Raw genomic sequence first — 21,391 nt, 5'->3', positions numbered from 1 at the left:
AAAAATCTATTACTTCTTCACCTTTCAGGATACTAAAAAGGGATTATTCCGGACTGTTTGTGAGTCTAATCATTAGGAGGAGTTTGCCATCTTAGGGCCAGTTCACACAGAACAAAAAAGTTGGAATTCCAAAGAGGAATTCCGCTTCCGTCGCTCTCCGGTCAAAGAATTGACAGCCCTCCGATAGAAAGACTGTATGAGACTGAGGCAGGCGGGTTTCCGTGGCAGAGAGGTCCGCAGCTTTTGCTCCATGTGAACTGGCCCTTAGGGCCTTTTTTAATTTTAAAATCTTTAAAAAATACCCAGTTGCATTATGTATTTAATCTGTTAGATACTACTTGTTAGATACCATCTGTTTACCCATTGCCATGTTGCCATAGCTTTGACATTAACTTTACCTAAAAAAAAGAACTCAAAAGAACTTGGGTATTCTCCTAGTTAACCTAGCACTCTCGTGTTGTTCCTCTTTATCCCCCTTCCCTCCATCAATTCTCTTCTTGGTTGACCTTGATGGACATGTGTCCTTTTTCAACAGTATTAACTATGTAACTATGTATATTCTACAAGGTTCAACCCAATGAAAAAGATCTCTGTACGGACAACTGATGTAGTAGAACCTAGGATGTCTTTCTTGTGGTGAAACTAGTGAGTTATACAGGGATAAAACCATGTTCTCTCCATGTTCTTCAGTATTAGGATTTCACAGATCATTGATGCAAGTCCCTTATTCTTAAAGGTCACATCCGGAGATGATTTGCTTTGTGGGAGCTGATGTTCTGATAGATATCGGCTGAAGTGTCACACGTTCCTCGAGGAGCCTTGACTTGGTGTTTAGCATTGAAGCGTACTTCAGCATAGACAGTGTTCTACAACAGGAATATAATGCAGTTATTAGATGGGCATGCTAGGCAGATGGATATGTTAATTAAATAAATTATGAAGGTCTATGTTATTTGGTGGGGTGGAAATTTATGTCGATAAAAATGCAAAAATTGAAGTGGGTGGAAGGTCTATGATTAAGGCTGCGGTTTAGCAGCCGAAACGCGTAGGCTTCTGTTGGGGGCATGCCGCACGTGTGTACGGTGACGGAGACACAATAAAAATGCACTTGATCCCACCTTGCCGGGAGCTGGACTCGTTCATTTTCCGTATCTGGAAGGTCTATGTGCCTTTTTCACAAAGATACCACTCCAATAGAAAATCCCATGTTTTTGAAGCATTTATTACATGACATTCCACAGAACAATGGCCATACTGATACAAGAACAGTATAAAACACCAATTCTCAGCCGGGACTGTTGGTCTGTTGGTGTGTACTTAGAAGGTTCCAAAGCTAACACTATGAGTGTGACTTATAGTTTTCACCACCACACGTAACTACGTGACCTTCACCTTAGAGAAAACATTTTAAGTCATTTTCTGTAGCACATGACATACTGATTGCTGGTCCTACTACACGTAAGATATCCGCCTGTTAGGCCAATAATTGGTCCTTATAATATGGCCTTTACTTAGAAAGGTGTAAGTCAGGGATGGGGAATCTTTGGCCCTCCAGCTAATGCAATACAACAATTTCCATCATGCTTGGGCAGCCAAAGCCAGCCAAATATATGAAAGGACAGTACAAAGATCTTTGTAGTGATCTTTTCAAACCGCGGCCTCTAACCAAAAGAAGGGGGCATCCTCTACATCTAGAGGAAAGAAGGTTTCACGACCAGCACAGATGCAGATTTTTCTCTGTAAGGGCCCTATTCCACCAGACAATTATCATTCAGATTATCGTTAAAGCGTTCGAATCTAAACGATAATAGTTCGGTTGAATAGCAGTTAACAATTAACGACCAAATGAGAAATTATTGATTGCTTTATAAGACCTGGACATATTTTTATCGTTGCTCGTTTTCAAAACGTTCGCAACTCGTTCGCATTGAATAAGACGTCATTCGGTCGTTCTCAGTAGATACGAACGCAAGAGCAAAGATATAGCGAAGAAAAAACAATCGCAAATACGATCATAAGTAACGATTATCGTTCCATGGAAATGAGTGAACGTTTTCAGGTCTTTTGCAATAGCGGTGGTCTGAGATCGTTAATCGTTAACGATTATGCGAACGATAATAGGCCGGTGGAATAGGGCCCTAAGAGCAGTGAGACTATGGAACTCTCTATATTCTTTACCATAAGGGCAGTGAGACTATGGCATTCTCTATATTCGTTACTGTAAGAGCAGTGAGACTATGGAACTCTCTATATTCTTTACTGTAAGAGCAGTGAGACTATGGAACTTTCTATATTCTTTACTGTAAGAGCAGTGAGACTATGGAAATCTCTGCCACAAGGGAGGCCTGGATGCTTTTCTTGGAAAATATAATATTATAAATTATGGACACTAGATTTCTGGTGATACGTTGATCCAGGAATTATTTTAATTGCCATTTTGTTGGGGCAATTGGCATCTGCCTCATAAGGGTTTTTGACTTCCTCTGGATGAACACTGTAGGGTTTCTGTAGGTTTAACTTGATGGACTCTTGTCTTCTTTCAACCTTACTTACTATGTTACTATGTAATAGCTTGGGATTCTTCATCCCTTGTGTAGGGCATAAAATTAAATCAAGTCCAAGTATTAGAAATTCTAACGGTAAAATACCAAGTTTCACAACTTTTTTTGAACTGCAAATAAATATGGTTGAAATTTACAAAACTTCCACCAATGTTATCTTCTGACTTATCACTGTGACGTGTCGGTAGGAAATCTAATAATGGAACTTCCTTTTTTTTTACATGATAAGTTCCTGCCATTAATTGAAACATGCATCAAATACCATATTGCTTAAACTTCTACCCTTTATCAGATGTGCAGACAAAGGTTAAAAAGATACCATGCTTCCTGCGTGCAGCCACAAGAAGAATTAAAGGGGAATAATAATAATAATAATAATAATAATAATAATAATTATTATTATTATTATTATTATTATTATTATTATTATTATTATATAATTCCTCTCCTCAACTGTTCACGTTTCTAAGACAAGAGGTCGGAACAGGACCTGCCTGCTCAGCCAATCACTGGTTACACTCTCCTGGTGTCAGGCATTAGACACTGGCTAGACTAACAAGGAGTAATGCACACTCAATAGATTAAATAATGAAAAATAGTTTATTAACAACCAACAACAGCAGAAATGTTAAAACCACTTAAAAAGGCCTAATAGACCATAATGAAAATACACAAGTGCCCTCACAATACACAGGGCAACAAGTAATGTGCCAGGTGGGGGAAACCCTCACAATGAATGTCCTGCCAATACCGCACTACACATTTCAGAAAACATAATAGAGGAACAAAAAGATCAAAGTATATAAATCAAATAATGAAAAATAAAGTAATACAATAATAATCTATTCCATAATAAGAGCAATAGCCGCAGTTGCAGGTCTATCCTGGCACACAGCACCTATACCCCACGCCTTCCGTTATGCCGCCATAACTTCATCAGGAGTTGTGATGATCGGCCGCTAATGTTGGTATATATATATATATATATATATATATATATATATATATATATATATATATGCCAATACACAATTAGTTTCATAAATACCTACCATGGAGCGCACGCCATGGTGAAACGCACGGAACCGGAAGTGACGTAGTGCCAAGTCCGTTCACGTAAGCGCAATGCACAAATGATAAGTAAATATTAAGGGTCCAAAGATGTTAAAAAGAAACGGCGCCTGCACGGAATCAATCGGTGGAGCTATCCAATGTACAACGCTTGTAAAAAATCAAGCCCAATAGACTCACTGCATAATAATGGAGCGAACATGTGATCTATGCGTCATGCTGTCTTGATTACATGGGAAGCCAGTGACGTGATGAAGATCAAACAAAAATCCCTTCTAAATAATCCTCGAGCGGCTGCCAAAATCATATATATGACAGTCACACAATAAGCAATAATAATGGGCTTATTGTGGGAACAGCCGGTCGAGGATTATTTAGAAGGGATTTTTGTTTGATCTTCATCACGTGACTGATGACACATTGGTCACGTGTTTATAAGTGGGGACTGGTTTCCCATGTAATCAAGACAGCATGATGCATAGATCACATGATCGCTCCATTATTATGCAGTGAGTCTATTGGGCTTGATTTTTTACAAGGGTTGTACATTGGATAGCTTCGCCGATTGATTCCGTGCAGGCGCCGTTTCTTTCTTTTTAACATTTTTGGACCCTTAATATTTACTTATCATTTGTGCATTGCGCTTACGTGAACGGACTTGGCACTACGTCACTTCCGATTCCGTGCGTTCCACCATGGCGTGCGCTCCATGGTAGGTATTTATGAAACTAATTGTGTATTGGCATATATATATATATATATATATATATATATATATATATATATATATATACCAACATTAGCAGTCGATCATCACAGCTCCTGTTGAAGTTATGGCGGCATAACAGAAGGTGTGGGGTATAGGTGCTGTGTGCCAGGATAGACCTGCGGCTATTGCTCTTATTATGGAATAGATTATTATTGTATTACTTTATTTTTGATTATTTGATTTATATACTTTGATCTTTTTGTTCCTCTATTATGTTTTCTGAAATGTGTATTGCGGTATTGGCAGGACATTCATTGTGAGGGTTTCCCCCACCTGGCACATTACTTGTTGCCCTGTGTAATGTGAGGGCAGTTGTGTATTTCCATTATAGTCTATTAGGCCTTTTTAAGTGGTTTTAACATTTCTGCTGTTGTTGGTTGTTAATAAACTATTTTTCATTATTTAATCTATTGAGTGTGCATTACTCCTTGTTAGTCTAGCCGCTTTATCTCCTTTTTTTTGTTTGATGTCGTCTTTTAGCTAGCTATTTTTTTCACCTCTATGTTTTGATATGTGATTTGCGGTGCCCACCACACCTATTTGTTTTGTCAGGCATTAGACACTGACATTGAGCAAATCACTGGCTGAGGCGGGACATCACTGCTGTCACTGATTGGCCACTGACTCTTGTGCTGATCTCAGCAGAGGGAGTGGAGTATAGTGAAAGCAATGTAAAGCATTAGTACAGATTTTTCTTCTTTGATCCACAAACCCCATTAAGCTGAAAAAAATCCTCAAGGGTGAACATTTTTTTTTTATAACTTCATTCATTTGTGCTACTTACAGATTCAGTGTCCTTTGGCAAATTATCTAGAAAAAAAAAAGGAAAATATGATAAGATTTACTATACATTAATTACCCATTAATATTCATCTGGAAATCTTCAAAAAGTATTGATTTGATTAAAGGGGAACTCCGGGTAGAGGGGAAAAAAATGATACTTCTGCAGAAGCATATAACAATACTTATCTATCTATCCCAGTTTTGAAACTAACAAAAATCCATTTGTTTTGGGGGTTTTGTTCTGTTTTGTGTTTCTGCACTTCCTGGTTGAGCAGATGTACTCAGTACTACAGGTTCCAGAATGCAATGCTTTCCCCCAGCTGTTCATCACAGTCCCCCACCCTGCCTATTCCCCGCCCAAAGCTGTTGCAGAACATCTAGGCTGTGTTCACACATTGCAGTTTCATTGTGTTACTGAATTATTTGCAGTACTTTATCATTTCATTGTGATCCCACCCACCCGCACAGCACCCTGTATTCTCTACCTGCAATGCTGATATTGGAATAAAGCAAAGAACTTTTTAAATTATATTTTTATTTTTTTTTATTTTTATCTCCACACACATATTATGATCAAACATCTTTTATCTTTGAAGTTGATTCCCACAATAAGGACTTTATCCAATATTATCTTACATGGGATACACTGTTTATGCCTTGTTTTTGTGCAGGTGGGATTGGCAGTGCCGGCTCTTATCCTCTCTGCTGTTTAGCATTATCTATTTGTGTTGCTGCATCATTTTTGTGCAGGTGCTGCAGTACTGCAATGACACTCCAACATGTGTGAACACAGCCCTGATTTCTCTGTAGACTTTTGCACAATCAGCGAAGTTAAAACACCCACTTCTGGCCATTCAGAGATGGTGAATCACGCCCTCCCCCTCTCTGCATCATCCGCCTGTGACTAGCAGACACATACAATGTGAGACAGAGGCATGGGAAATTTGTCTCCTAAGGGGGGATAGCAGAAGGAGCAGAAGACAATGTGGATTGGCACAGAGGCCATATTTCTTCACTTCTTGGATTTCTATCAGCTACCAGTGTGGCAGAACCGTACAGATATGGTAATACATTGTATAGACACATCTATATAACTTTTAATGTACTTTTAATAGAAAACAAGTTTTTCTTATCCGGAGTTCCCCTTTAAATATATCAGCAAGATACAGGATGGAGGTATATATAGTAGATAACTTACTTTGTGGTTTCCTCTTCATGTTAAGGACAGTATAAGTGACTTCATCTTCAACAAAGTTTTCGTTGTCAGCGGCTGAAAAGGGAGCAATTTAATTATTTTTTTTTTTAAGTGCTTCTTTAATCCGACCATTGACATTAAACAAAAGTTTAGCCATCATGAAGTTTGTTCTCCATTAGGTTGGTTTGACAGCTTTTTTCCTTAGTAAAACCATGCTGGTTATCACTTATAATACTATTACCCCCTATACTGTATATTCCTGGATGTAGTCTCTCATAAAGTCCCGCAAATAATTTTCCTACAATAGATGTTAAGCTTACCGGTCTATAGTTACCTGTGGAGCTCCTAGAGCCCTTTTTGAAGATTGGCACTACATTTGCCATACGCCAATCCCTTGGTACAATACCAGTCACCAAAGAATTGCTGATTATTTGTACAAGGGTTTAGAAGTTACAGAACTGAGTTCCCTAAGAACTCTTGGGTGTAATCCATAAGGTCCTGGAGCTTAAGTTACATTCAGTTTATTTAATTTATCTTGGACCATATCTACAGTAAGTCAGTTCAGTACATTACATGATGAGTTACCAGCACTAGCCCCTCCTACCTCGGTACTGACCCCGCCCACTTCAGCCCCTCCCTCTTTTTTAGTGTATACAGAGTTAAATAACCTATTCAATAGCGTTGTATTTATTAACACCGGTTGTTAGCCTTGGTACCAAAGGGTGTCTGCTCTTTCATCCAGGGGGTTATCAACTAAACTAAAAACAAGCAATAACAAGCAATGCAGTTGTAATGAATGCAAACAATGGATAAGATGTGGGGATTTTTTATTACCTGTTGTTGGTTGAGGGTTCTTTTTGGATGACCAACGCTTACAGAATAGGTACACAATAACAAAAGTCATGACGATGAGTAGTAAGAGCCCCGAACTTACAGATAGGATGGTCAATAGAGAATATCCATGTGATGCTGTGGAGAGACACAATACCCATCATTAGATAATATTTAGCTAATAGAAGTGTCCAAGGCAGGATGATAGAAACCGATTATGGTACCTTGTATGTGTAGTCTCTGACTCTCCTTCCTTACACTGCTGGTTGATGTTCGGATCTCACATGTATATGTTCCAGAATGTTCCACCCAAATGAACAGAACTTTATATGTATTAGTAGAGTTAAATCCTTGAACCTTCACCCCATCTCTGTAGAAGGCATACTGCAGATCTGTGTTCTGTCTATAGCCACTGAGATTAGTGTCACAGCTTAGGGTCATGGTATCCCCATCACTGACCGTCTCTGGAAATACCGTCAGTAATGGAGGAGGGAAGAGCTCTAGAAAAGTACGAGATAATCCAAGAATAACTATTTATACAAATCAGTAAAGCATGGAGGAGGATTTTTTGGATGATGGAGGGATTTGTTATATTTTTCTAAACTTCAATATACAATAAATAAGATTAATGTATGCTGTCAGATACTCCGGACTATTTGTGTAGTGAATTAAGATTGGAGATGTTAGTATTAACGCTTTTACTACGGCAACAATTAAAATTTGCAGAGAACAGCGGTTAGTACAAACATACTCACCCCTCCTTATACTCCCGTTACAGCACTGTCACCACTGTGGAGTTCCACTAGCAGTGCTCAAGTGAGGTCACATGACCACTAAAGTCACTGATTGGCCTCTTTGTCCCATTCAGTGTAAGATGTTGTTACTAGACCAATTTTACCAGGAACTCTAGAGCAATGGCAGCGCTGGACAATGGGTGAGAAGAGGAGTGAGTATATATATTTTTTCTTTAGTGTTAAAAAGTAAGCTCTAAGCTTTCCTTTCTTGCTATAAAACTTACAAGTGTTAAAAGAATTAGCTATGTGCCAGTGCCCAAGTTCTTGCTTCCCACTTGACTTTCAGGGTACAAGCCTTGGATTGTTGGCCTGGTGCTCCAGATCTCTGGGCAACCATCAATAACAACTGTCATGAAACGGGGTAGTATGATAAGAGAGATGTCCGCTCCTTGCTCTTCTATGCACTCACATAGGTTGCAGACACTTCTGGCTCTCCAACCTATGAGCTACACATATGAGGGCCCTACATAGGCTAGCGTGATAATATGATGTTACCACTGCGGCCAGGGGAACCCATCTAACATCTAACAAGGGGGCAACATTATTGATTGGCGGCACTACAAACGGAGGCATGAAGAGGGCGCTTCTACAAACGTTGCACTACAGGAGAAACATTGTACTTACTAGGGACACACACTGGGACATGTTAAAAGTTTTTATTGTGGTATTCTGACTGTTGTGACCCAAACTTATCAAGGGCAATAGTGGGGAGCAACTTTTGCTCGGCAACCCTCAGTTAACTAAATGAATGTGTTTTTAACTGCAGAATAGAGATGAGTAGTGAAATATTCGACTTTCGAGAATTTGAATCGAGTAGGCACCAAGATTCAACTATTCGAACGAATACTCGATCCCATTATAGTCTATGGGAAAAAAAATTCCCGGCACTTGGAAATCCAAATTCGACCACATGGAGGTCACCAAGTCCCCCATGAAACCTCACTAAACAATGCCAACACCTCCGGAATGACACTGTGACTTCAGGGGGAGCATGCCTGGGTGCAAGCAACACCCCAAAATCGCAGTATAATGCCACTCTCCGCAGTTGCGAATGAGAAATATTTGCGAACGTTTTAGGAACATTTATGGCAATGTGCACACGTTTTGTTTGTATTTCTTGCCCAGTGTTACATACATAAATCCAATGTGCGTCCGCAGAGCGTCATGTTATTCGCACGTATCACGCGTGATGCTGTACAAACGTTACTGGAACAGAATGTATGACGTGCCTTTTTCTGGGCTACTGGCGCAATAGCTATCACGTGCCTTTTACTGGGCAACTAGCACACTAGGTATCACGTGCCTTTTACTGGGCAACTGGCACACTAGGTATAACGTGCCTTTTACTGGGCAACTGGCACACTGGGTATTACGTGCCTTTTACTGGGCAACTGGCACACTAGGTATAACGTGCCTTTTACTGGGCAACTGGCACACTGGGTATTACGTGCCTTTTACTGGGCAACTGGCACACTAGGTATAACGTGCCTTTTACTGGGCAACTGGCACACTGGGTATTACGTGCCTTTTACTGGGTAACTGGCACACTAGGTATCACATGCCTTTAACTGGATAACTGGCACAATAGGTATAACGTTAACGTGCCTTTTACTGGGCTAAACCAGGGACACTATATGTATGTATATGTATATATTTTGGGTTCTGTAGTAAGCCTGCCTAGCCAAAACACTACTAAAACCTATCTCTCCCTGCTCGTGGAACTCTCCCTGACTAGGTTGAAAGCGCATCTGCAGTTGAGAGGCGGGAGGCTTGTATGTAAGATTCGAGGTCATGTGGTTCATTCATCCAATGAGGGCATACGCAGTTTTTGCGCTGCGTGCGTACTCCCAGGGTCCCTCATGGCCTCCCTGCATGGTGATTGGATTAAAAAAAGCGCCAAGTGCGATGGGAGGGCTTTCGAATGTTTGCCGCGTATTCGACACACTACTCGATTGTATTAGAATCTTTCAAATACCGCAATATTCGATCAAACACCTATTCGATCGAATCGCATTCGCTCATCTCTACTGCAGAACATTTGTTGTTTTTTGAAGGCCAGGAACCAATTGGCCATCCCTATCCTTTTAGATCAGTTGAGGATACTCATCTCCACGACCCGCCTAAAGATCTTAAATCTTTTGATTTTTCTTAGAATTTGTTCATAAAAAGGAAAAAGTAGTAGAAAATATGTGATATCCAGTATATCATTGAATGGTAGTTACATAATCCCCTTTTCATTTATTTATTTTATCTAGGAACAGAATTTTAAGATTTTTTTTAGATTTGGAGTTTTTACCTTTTACCAATATGTTAGACCCATAACTTCTCCTCATTGCAGAATTACGTGAGGTTTTTATTTCACAGGTATAATTCCCAGAATCCTTCAAGTTTGCGAACTGAACTTCGTATTTGTCAGATGAATTAAATTCCTTAACCGTCCGTTCATCTTTGTAGAAAGCAAATTGCACTTCTGTAGACTTTATGTATGGACTTAGAGTTGTGTTACATGTCAGGGTCATGTGATCTCCTTCATACAAGTAATTGGTCACAGTAATATATGGATGGGAGAATAGCTCTAAGATGGAAGAGAGGGAAAATACAATAGATATAAAAGAATAAGTCAACAGATGTATCATACATACCCAGTGTCCATACTCACCCTCTATCTTGATTACTTGCTCTGCACTTCTCTTCCTTACTCTCCTATCTGTAGTTTCTACTTCACATGAATATTTCCCAGAATCCTCCAGCTGAACATTGTAGACTCCATAGATATCACTGACACCAGATCCCAGAACAATCTGTCCTTCTCTATAGAAAGTAACCTGCAGTTGTGTATTCTGTCTATGAGGATGGAGACTTGTCTCACAGGTTATGGTCATGTTATTCTCCTTAAACACAGGGTCTGGGGTCACTTTTATTCTTGGAGTTGTGAACAGCTCTAGAAAAGGAACAAAGTGATAACCACATATTACTGGGAGGATTGAGTAGAAGGCAGTAGCATCCTGGTAGTATTTTGACCAACAACATAAAATCATATGATTACGTAGAGGTGACTTTTAGTTGAAATACATGTCTATACAATTTTCTTTTTTAAATCACCCTGAACTCCTTAAAAATTCCTTCTATATATCAATTGCACCAATGATCTCCATCAGCTCTTTAGTCTGATACTGCCCTATTTCACAGTGTAGATAATTGTAATGGCAAATGTAAAATATGGAAAATGGAGCAGGCTTAGACCAATTCCCCACAATTTGCTATGCCTCCCATTCATTACTGATCCCTGTCTATTTACCTGTGCTGCTTATGTCTAGAATAACTGTAGACTGGGCAAAGAAGAACGCTGTCCTCTACTAAAATGTTAGTTTTAGAATCAAAGTCTTGTAGACCCCCACAAAGGTTAACAAATTCTATGTTTTCTTGTAAAATTCTAGGTCATATCAGTGGCGAAGTTTATCTGTAATTTCTTAAAGATTTGGGGTCCATTCTTTTCACTTACTGACCATTTCATGTGCCATATATCATATTACATGTTCTGTATGTGATTATGTTATTTTTTTCAATATTGAAATGATTCCGTCTTTCTGTTGTATTTTTTGGAGCTGTGTATTGGTTTATTAAAGAAGAACTCCAACGTTCCCATAAAAATAAAATGCACAAAAAGCATATAGCTGCTCTCACTGATCCCCCACCGATTGTTTGACACCTTACCCACTTGTCTACATTGTTTGTAGGTCGCTTCCTTCTCCCAGCAGCTAGTAAGCAAGTGTGGCCTCAGGATTTATTTCCAAATGGCAGGGCACGGAGGGGAACATAACAAACAATACTAACTCACCTCTCCCCGTGCCTCTCCAGTGCTGGATCAGTGCTCCAGGACCCCCGCCAGCCTCTGTGATCTCCAGCAAAGCTGACTTCACGACCTGGCTGATGGGCGGTCCGCTCAGCCAGTTGGGGGAAAATGCCATTCGGCTGAGGTCTCATGGCTGGTCATGCTGCTCATAGGGTGCACGGGGAGAGGTAAGCAATGGTTGCTTGTTACTTTCTCCCTGCCGCCTTTGACATCATTTAACCTTTAACCCTTCTTTTAACCTTTTACCCTTCCTTCATTTTGCCCTCTACTTGCCTATATTTGTATATTTGTTTTGTATATTTGTTTTTATTCCCATAGTACCTACCTATCTATTACCATCTGTCTGCCAGTCACAATAAGGTTGTTTATAACTTCCCTCTCCTAGATTTGACCTATAATCCTAAACTCACTTAGCAATGCATGATCATACATGTGCAAAAGCAGCCCCGCCCGGTCCTTAGGTTGTGTTTGGCATTACAATTGCAAAACTCCCCACACCCATAATGAGTATAAAGAGTGATGGTGCTTCTGGAAGAAAGTGACCATGTTTTTCTAAGCCTGGATAACCAAATATAACCAAGTTTGTTTTCATATGAAAAGGTTAGGCCCCATTCACACGTCCGTGTCAGTTTTTACTGTCAGGAAATCCTGATCAGGAGACCTCAAATGTCATCAGGATAGTATCAGGATTTCCTGACAGTAATCCGTTTTTACCATCAGGAAACCATCAGGAAACCATCAGGAAAAACCTTCAGGATTTCCTGATGAGATGGTCTAGTATGCCAACATAAATCACAGGTACCCACACAGCCCCTAGTGTACCTGGATGGCCACAGGCTGCAGAACTACAACTCCCATCATGGCCTGCCAGCAGAGCCATGATGGGAGTTGTACTTCTGCAACCTGGATGGCCACAGGCTGCAGAACTACAACTCCCATCATGGCCTGCCAGCAGAGCCATGATGGGAGTTGTACTTCTGCAACCTGGATAGCCACAGTCTGCAGAACTACAACTCCCATCATGGCCTGCCAGCAGAGCCATGATGGGAGTTGTACTTCTGCAACCTGGATAGCCACAGTCTGCAGAACTACAACTCCCATCATGGCCTGCCAGCAGAGCCATGATGGGAGTTGTACTTCTGCAACCTGGATGGCCACAGGCTGCAGAACTACAACTCCCATCATGGCCTGTCAGCAGAGCCATGATGGGAGTTGTACTTCTGCAACCTGGATGGCCACAGGCTGCAGAACTACAACTCCCATCATGGCCTGGCAACTCCATCAGAGCATGGTGGGAGTAGTAGTCCTAAAGGGGTAATCTCACCTGTCCTGGATCCTGCTCTGTCCGGGGAGCGAGGTTGAGGTCCAGGCAGAGTGCAGTGCAGAGATCCGGGCGACGGCAGCGGTCGGAGGTCCGGAGCATGCGGCGGGCCGGTGGTGAGTTTCCGGGAGGGGGGGGGGGGTGCAGGCGAGCGGGGCGGGCGGGCGAGCGGGGCGGGCGGGCGATCGGAGCGGAGCAGAGCTTGCGGGCGGGCGGGAGAGCGGAGCTTGCGGGCGGGCTTGCGGGCGGGCGGGCTTGCGGGCGGGCGGGCGGGAGAGCGGAGCTTGCGGGCGGGCGGGCGGGAGAGCGGAGCTTGCGGGCGGGCGGGCGGGAGAGCGGAGCGGAGCTTGCGGGCGAGCGGAGCGGGCGGGCGGTCGGCCCCGTGGTGAGGTCCTGGCTCTCTACCATTCCGGAATCACGGGCACTTTCCTGATATACATCAGGAAAATGCCCGTGATTCCGGCGCTCCCATAGACTTCTATGGGGGCGTCCGTGCCGGATTTCCGGACGAAAATAGGACAGGATCTAAAAAATCCGGTCCTATTTTCCGGAACGGACACCCTTCCGGAAAAATCCGGAAGGGTGTCCGTGTCCAATGTTAGCCTATGAGTCCGGAAATCCGTCCGGATTTCCTGATAGGAAATCCGGACAGATTTTCCGGACGTGTGAAGGGGGCCTTATATCTAGTCGTTATATATGATAAGAAGAAACAAAAAATACATTTAAATTGCAAACTTTTTTTTTTTTTCACACAATCTTGGAAAATCACTGTCACTGCTTCATCCACCAGTCTGTAGTGTTATATACACTTGGACTTTAACGCACTCGGGGCCACATATGAATTTATCGGAGGAGGTGCACCTCACAATAGTCGTGTAGTATAAACAGAAAGTTTAGTAAAAGCTGAGGGCACTTACCGGAAAGTTGCCGTATATCTTTATTTCAACATGAAGTTACAGGCTTCAGTGGTGCATATGGCTATTCGGCAGACGCCAGACCCCTTCACATAGACAAACTAGACATGACGGCTATTTCGCGCACATGCACGCTTCATCAGATGAAAAAATAAGTTTAAACAACAAGTTTAGTAAAAGCTGAGGGCACTTATCGGAAAGTTTCAGTATATCTTTATTTCAACATGAAGTACAGACTTTAGTGGTGCATATAGCTATTCGGCAGACGCCAGGCCACTTTACATAGACAAACTAGACATTGATGCCCATCATCAGATGAAGCGCGCATGCACGCGAAATGGCTATTGCTAATGTCTATGTGAAGTGGTCTGGCGTCTGCCGAATAGCGATATGCACCACTGAAACCTGTAACTTCATGTTGAAATAAAGATATACTGCAACTTTCCGGTGAGTGCCCTCAGCTTTTACTAAACTTGTTTTTTTTTTTTTCAATACATATGAAGGCTGGCCAATGACAATGCTGACATAGAGTGGACATATTGTTAATGTCAATTATTATCTAATTTGTGTTACATGACTTTCTTTGTTACAAGCAGTCCAAAAAACAATACAAATCCTAGCAGCACCATATTCAGTGATGGGTGGGTGCTAAACTCACCAAACTAGACCCAGGTACATATGACAATCCAGAGAAGCAGTACGGAGACAGCAAATCCAAAGTAACTTTACTGCAATCCCACCAGTGCAACGTTTGGGTTATAGATGCTTGAGAAAGTTGGCATCTATAGCCGAAACATTGCACTGGTGAGATTAAAGGGGTACTCCGGGCCAGGGGTATTTTTGAAGATCGCCGGGGAGGGGGTGGAAATTGAAGCCAGAGGTCACTTACCTCCCCCATTCCAGCGCCGGTGCCCGGATTGCGACGCCCGGTACTCCTGTACCGTGGCCGCTTCCTGGTCAGAGCTGCCGCATGAGACGTAATGTCTCAAGGCAGCTCTGCCATTCAGTGGCCGAGCTGGGACCCCGCTCCGGCTTCTGACTGGCAGAGCTGCCTTGAGACATCACGTCTCATGTGGCAGCTCTGACCAGGAAGCGTCCACGGGATGGGGATCGGAGTACCGGGCAGCACGATCTGGGCACCAGCGCTGGAATGGGAGAGGTAAGTGACCTCTGGCTTCAATTTCCACCCCCTTCCCTGCAATCCTCAAAAATATCCCCCGGCCCGGAGTACCACTTTAAAGTGAAGTTCCTTTGGATGTGCGGTCTTCAAACAGCTACTTTGGTTTTTTATAAGCAGAGAATTGTATGGCATATAGCCTGATGTGTGCAAAGTCTATTGATTTTAAGGAACTGGACATAGTCTAATTGTGAATATATTCAGGGGGAGTGTAAACATACACCTGGTGTAAATTGCCCACAGCAACCAATCACAGCTCCTCTTTTATTCTACCAGAGCTAAAAGCTGAGCTGTGATTGGTTGCTGTGGGCAGTTTACACCAGGTGTATATTTACACCCTTTTACAAGTACGTCGGTCTTATATTAGGCTCCCCCCCTTTCCCCTGGCAAGATTCACTAAGAGGCGCACGCCTCTTAGTGAATCCGGCCGGCCGGGCTACCGAACCTGCGCCCGGCATACTAAATCTACACCTGCTTCCAGCAGGTGTGGATTTGGATCATGATTTACGCCTCGCCACATCTCCTCCCCACCTTGCCACGCCCCCCCCCCCCCAAGCTCCCCCAGCCCGTCCATTGGGCGAGCGGGGCATACGGCAGTCGTTCCCCAGGGAGAAAGGGCGAATCTGCACCTTCTCCCTGGCATACGCCTCAGGCAGACGTTTCGTAAATGTCCCCCAATATCTGCAGATGACTCCTCAGGACACAATGTTATTCCATCATAGTTGTACAAATGTTGCCAAATAATTCATCTAGAAATGATCCTGGATTTACCTTCAACTGATACAGGAACTTTGTCTTCATACTCATAATACAGTGCATAAGAATTGACTTTCTTTACACATCTGTATGTTCCGGCCGTATTCCCGTCTACATTTACTATATGATATTCTGCATCTCCCCGGTCTCTGATGAGTCTGTTATCTTTGTAGAACTTTGTATCTTTTCCTTTGTATTTAGGATAGTGGTGACATCTAATCGTTATGTCATCTCCTTCATAGACATATAGAGGGGTCTGCAGGATGAGCCAATCTGTAATATAACATGATATAAGATGAGGTGATATATATGATCTCTCCTCAGTCTATGTGTTACCTTGTCTGTATATCTGTGACCTGGTAGAGTTACTCACCATCACTAACATCCAGTCTAACAGGGTCACTTCTTCCTCCATTACTGGTCTCACATCGGTAACTTCCCCCGTGTGATGTTCCAGCATTGTATATTGTATAGGATTTCCCATTGTATACAGGATGAGAGTCTTTGTACCATATATACCTCAGCTCCTCTCCTATAGTAGATGCCACATCACAGCTCATTGTTATCCGCTCTGATGTAAATATCTTCCCGTAATCTGGAGTGAAGATGACCACAGGACTGATGGCCGCTCCTATAAGACATCATGTGTTATACAGAGGAATTCTTCATACCTCTTCATAGTACAGAATGAGATCACATGACATACATAATGCGCCGTCCACCCTAACCAGATCTACCGGTAAATCTCTGAGCCCATGGCTAATCACTTCTGTTATAAGGAACCTGTATAATATAAGATCCTCAGTATGAGGCCCTAAAAGATCTATATTCTGTATACACTTCTATAACTGTAGAATGGTTTAACTCCTTAATAGAAATGAGCGAATCGGGTTCGGGTTCGAGTCCATCCGAACCCGAACGTTCGGCATTTTATAAGCGGTGGCTGCTGAAGTTGGATAAAGCTCTAAGGTTGTCTGGAAAACATGGATACAGCCAATGACTATATCCATTTTTTCCACATAGCCTTAGGGCTTTATCCAACTTCAGCGGCCCCCGCTAATCAAATGCCGAAAGTTCAGGTTCGGATGGACTCGAGCATGCTCCAGGTTCGCTCATCTCTACTCCTTAAGTACTTGGCCAGTTTAGACCTAGTGGACACATTCAGTGTTTTTTTATTTTTTTATTCTTATTTTCCCACATTTCTTGCTGATACCAATGTTCCCTTATTCATTTCCTTTAAATTGTTAATGCCAGTAATTGTCACTTGGACAAAGACGGAATTACAATAGAGCTGTATTCTGACATATGCAAACGAATATGAAAATTTAAATCCTGATGCGGATAACACTCATTGTTTTCCATGAAATTTTAATGCCTCCACAAAATGTCATATTTTCTGTGTCCTTAAAACACAAAGAAAAGCAAGCCATATGAAAGATGGGTGGCACTTTACACAAAAGTAAGCTAACTTCTTCATAAGGTGAAAAAATATGTATACATTTCCTGTGTCCAGCAAGCATTTATGTAGCACCATAAAACCACAATCTGTGTCTATGTGGTCTACAATTGCAGTGTCCCAGAAAACAGAAACCAAGGAGGTCAGATGTTGAAAGCACCACTCAGGCACTTGTCACAGTTATCAGGAGTGGTACCTGCTATGGTCACCCCTGAATACACTGTCTCGGGGATTGAGAAAAAAACCCGTCCGGAGTGTATACACATGGAATACACTCTGGCCACCATCCCTAGTGGCGCCACAAGAAACTGACATGTCAGTTTTCTGCGGCCGCTATTCAATGAATAGCGGCCACAAAAAAACCCTGTCAGTTTACACAATGGAGTTTACACATGTTCGCTCATCACTACTCTTCAGTGGGAAATCCAGTTTAGAATGGAGTTGTTTAAACACAGACGTACCAATGTAGGGATGAGCAAACTTTTTAAAAGTTTTGCTTGGCTGCTTTGGAGCGGTATCAACAACATTGTCCTATTTGTCTGCATATGGCAGTATACAGAACTAAAATACTTCAGTCTGTGCCCAATTTACAATTACTGCCATTAACAATTTAATGGAAACAAACAAGGGCATATTGCTATCAGCAAGAATTGTGGAAAAGCAAAAAGAAAAAAGAAAAAAAAAAGAAAAGCTTGGTGTGTCCACAAGGTCTAATGTACTTTTTAAACAAAACATCACCCGCATGTAAGAGGCTGCCTCACAGAGTATAGATTAGTTTTTTCTGCAACTTATTTCTAAATTGCATTAGAGATAAGCAAACTTTTAAAAAGTTTGGTTGGGGTGCTTTGGTCAAACCTCATTAAAATGATTTTTTTCCCTTTACTTTATATTACTTTTAATAAATTCCCTAGGTACACTGTGCCCCTCCTGGGAACCTTTCCCCCACATGACACAGAACACCAAATCTGCCATACACAGCTTTGGTCTGCCGTTTCAACTGCCATAGGGATTCCCAGGCAGGAGTAGAACGTTTTTGGCACAACTCCTTCTGCTTCCATCTGGCAAACTCCCTGGCATAAGTAGCACAGCCATTGCTGGAGAGGTGAGAGGTGAGTATGGTTTCTAATCCTCACTCCCTTTTTTATTTTGTAGCTTTTTTGTTTTGTTTTTACAGGAAGAAGACATCAACTACTTCATTTTACTGAAAATGTACACCCATGAGGGCAAAGCACTGTGGAGTCCCTTCTCCTCTCCCATCCTCATTTTATACTAAGCTACCCAGCACAGGTTGTTCTGGGAGCAGTGGTGCCAGGATTTTAACCCTCATTGAGCTGTAGCATGTTTAGGGGTTAACTCCCTAGCACCACTACTCTCAGAAGAACCTGAGCAACCTGATACCTGATTTTACCCATAGAACCACACAGCTGTAATTGCAGCTCAGCTCTTATTCACTTGAATGGGAGCTGAGCTGCAGTTACAAATCACCACTGCTACTCAATGAACAAACTACATTTAGACTATGTTCACACAACGTACAGCCAGGGCCGTCTTATCCATTGGGCAGGGTAGGCGGCTGCCCGGGGGCCCTTGCGTCCTAGGGGGCCCTGCCCTCTGTGACCTGTATTTTTAGCTTTATAAGACGCACTTATAAAACTAAGTGCGTCCTATAAAGCGAAGACGGCTTCCAAGCAGTGCTGAGCACCGCAAGGAAGCCGTCCCGCCCGCCCCCTCTATTGCCGCTCACTATGCATATGCATAGTGAGCGGCCCTGAGCCACCCCCTCCGCCCGCCCCTTCTATCGCTTCTCAGCTGACAGCCGATCAGAAGCCCAGGAAAGTGCAATGAGCAGCACTTTCCTGGGCTTCTGATCGACTCAGCTAAGCGGCGATAGAAGGGGCGGGTGGTCCAGGAACTCACCTGTCCGGCGGCACCAGCAGCTCCTCTCCCGGCAGCGCGCACTCCCGTCATCCTCCGGGCACAGGCAGCGGGGTACAGAGACGCTGTCTGTGTCCTGGATGTGTCATGCAGCAGGTCACTTCCGGCACAGGCAGTCTCTCTGTACCCCGCTGCCTGTGCCGGAGGATGTCGGGAGTGCGCGCTGACGGGAGACATCAACTGCTGGGGCCGCCGGACGGGTGAGTAACTGGTTTGTTGTTTTGGGGGGCACTGGCTACTATGGGGGCACTGGCTACTATGGGGGGCACTGGCTACTGTGGGGGGCACTGGCTACTGTGGGGGGCACTGGCTATTGTGGGGGCACTGGCTACTATGGGGGGCACTGGCTACTATGGGGGGCACTGGCTACTATGAGGGGCACTGACTACTATGGGGGGCACTGGCTACTATGGGGGCACTGGCTACTCTGGGGGGCACTGGCTACTATGGGGGCACTGGCTACTATGGGGGCACTGGCTACTATGGGGGGCACTGGCTACTATGAGGGGCACTGACTACTATGAGGGGCACTGACTACTATGGGGGGCACTGGCTGCTATGGGGGGCACTGGCTACTATGTGGGCACTGGCTACTATGGGGGGCACTATATGGGGGGATTGGCTACTATGGGGGGCACTATATGGGGGGGATTGGCTACTATGGGGGGATTGGCTACTATGGGGGGCACTATATGCAAAGATGTGGGGGATTTGATGGTGGCGGTTGGGGGGGGCCAATTCGCACCTCTGCCCAGGGGCCCATAATACTGTTAAGACGGCCCTGCGTACAGCTATGGCCGTAGTTCTCGCCTCAGAACTACGGCCGTAGTTTTGCGGGGTGGAAAAATGCCTATTGATGAATGGGATCCCGGACGGAGCGTACACACATCTTATACGCTCTGGCCGGGAGCTCATGCGGGGCCACAAAAAACTGACATGTCAGTTCACACAGTGGCCGGAGCCGCTCGCTTCACTGTGTGCTATGGGAAGCTCTGATGCGGGCGCACGCTGACGCGCCCGCCTCAGAGTTCCGCAGCCGGACGGATAATCCGGGCAGATACCGGCCATTCCGTGACTCTAACGGTCTCTAACGGTGTGTGAACATAGCCTTACTGTGCAGCAACAAACTGCTTTTATCCATTTTTCCCCTTATCATCAGGTGTGTCTTATAAAGCAAAAGATACCGTAAATGCAATATATCAATAGCAAAATACTGCAATGAACAGAATATTGAATGAACTTACACAGTGGGTTGTGTGCCATGTATTTTATTTAATAAAGGATAAATTGAGAAAGCCGGCAACTTACCTTTCTGTATGATAACCAACCCTTTAAAAGAGAAGAGGGAAAAAAAATCACTAGACATAATACAGTCTTGGAACATTTCCTCACTGGAGGTTTATTAAGTATAGGGGCAATTTAAGATTAAATAAATTATTTAATAGACTTACCATGTTTTCCAGCATATAAGACGACCTTCAACTTTTCCAGTTAAAATATAGATTTTGGGATATACCTGCCGTAAAAGACTAACCCTCTTCAAGGGGTGTGTCTTTCTGGGCACAGGGCCACTCTACTGTATCTCTTTTTTCCATTCCCTGAACACCTGCATCTTGCTCTGCCCTTCATATGGTCGCTGCATATGGCTGGGGTGAAGCCATTTTTTAGCTCCCCCCACCATATGCGGTGACCCAAGATTCTCCAGTCCGGATCCAAAGTTTTTTTAACACCTGCCCTATAAGATGACACCCGGCGTACAAGATGACTCCTGATTTTTTTAGAAGATTTTTCTGGGTTAAAAAGTAGTCCTATATGCAGGAAAATACAATAATAAGCTATGTGCAAACACAGAAGGGGACCGGCCGAGTCACGGATTGGACGGTCTCTGAAAAGATCATCCCGGCTGGTACTGCAGTACTGCAGCAACTGTGCGCGCCCGCAGAAGAACTCCGCACAGCACAGCCCCTCGCTCCAT

At 43.3% G+C, this 21,391-nt stretch overlaps 1 protein-coding gene across 1 annotated transcript; it reads right to left on the bottom strand.

Moving 5' to 3' along the window:
• LOC138770423 (Fc receptor-like protein 5) lies at positions 1-16,585 on the bottom strand. Its single transcript, XM_069949527.1, has 9 exons — positions 16,399-16,585; positions 16,041-16,298; positions 10,664-10,945; positions 10,301-10,579; positions 7,435-7,710; positions 7,214-7,348; positions 6,383-6,454; positions 5,186-5,211; positions 1-866 (listed from the first exon to the last, which is right to left on the bottom strand). The coding sequence occupies exons 1-9, from the start codon at positions 16,583-16,585 to the stop codon at positions 738-740; spliced, it is 1,644 nt and encodes a 547-aa protein (XP_069805628.1). The 3' UTR covers positions 1-737.
• Positions 16,586-21,391: the final 4,806 nt, after the last annotated feature.

Source organism: Dendropsophus ebraccatus, chromosome 13, assembly GCF_027789765.1.
Source record: "Dendropsophus ebraccatus isolate aDenEbr1 chromosome 13, aDenEbr1.pat, whole genome shotgun sequence".
Taxonomy (NCBI): domain Eukaryota; kingdom Metazoa; phylum Chordata; class Amphibia; order Anura; family Hylidae; genus Dendropsophus; species Dendropsophus ebraccatus.
This window is presented reverse-complemented; position numbering and strand designations above follow the sequence as displayed.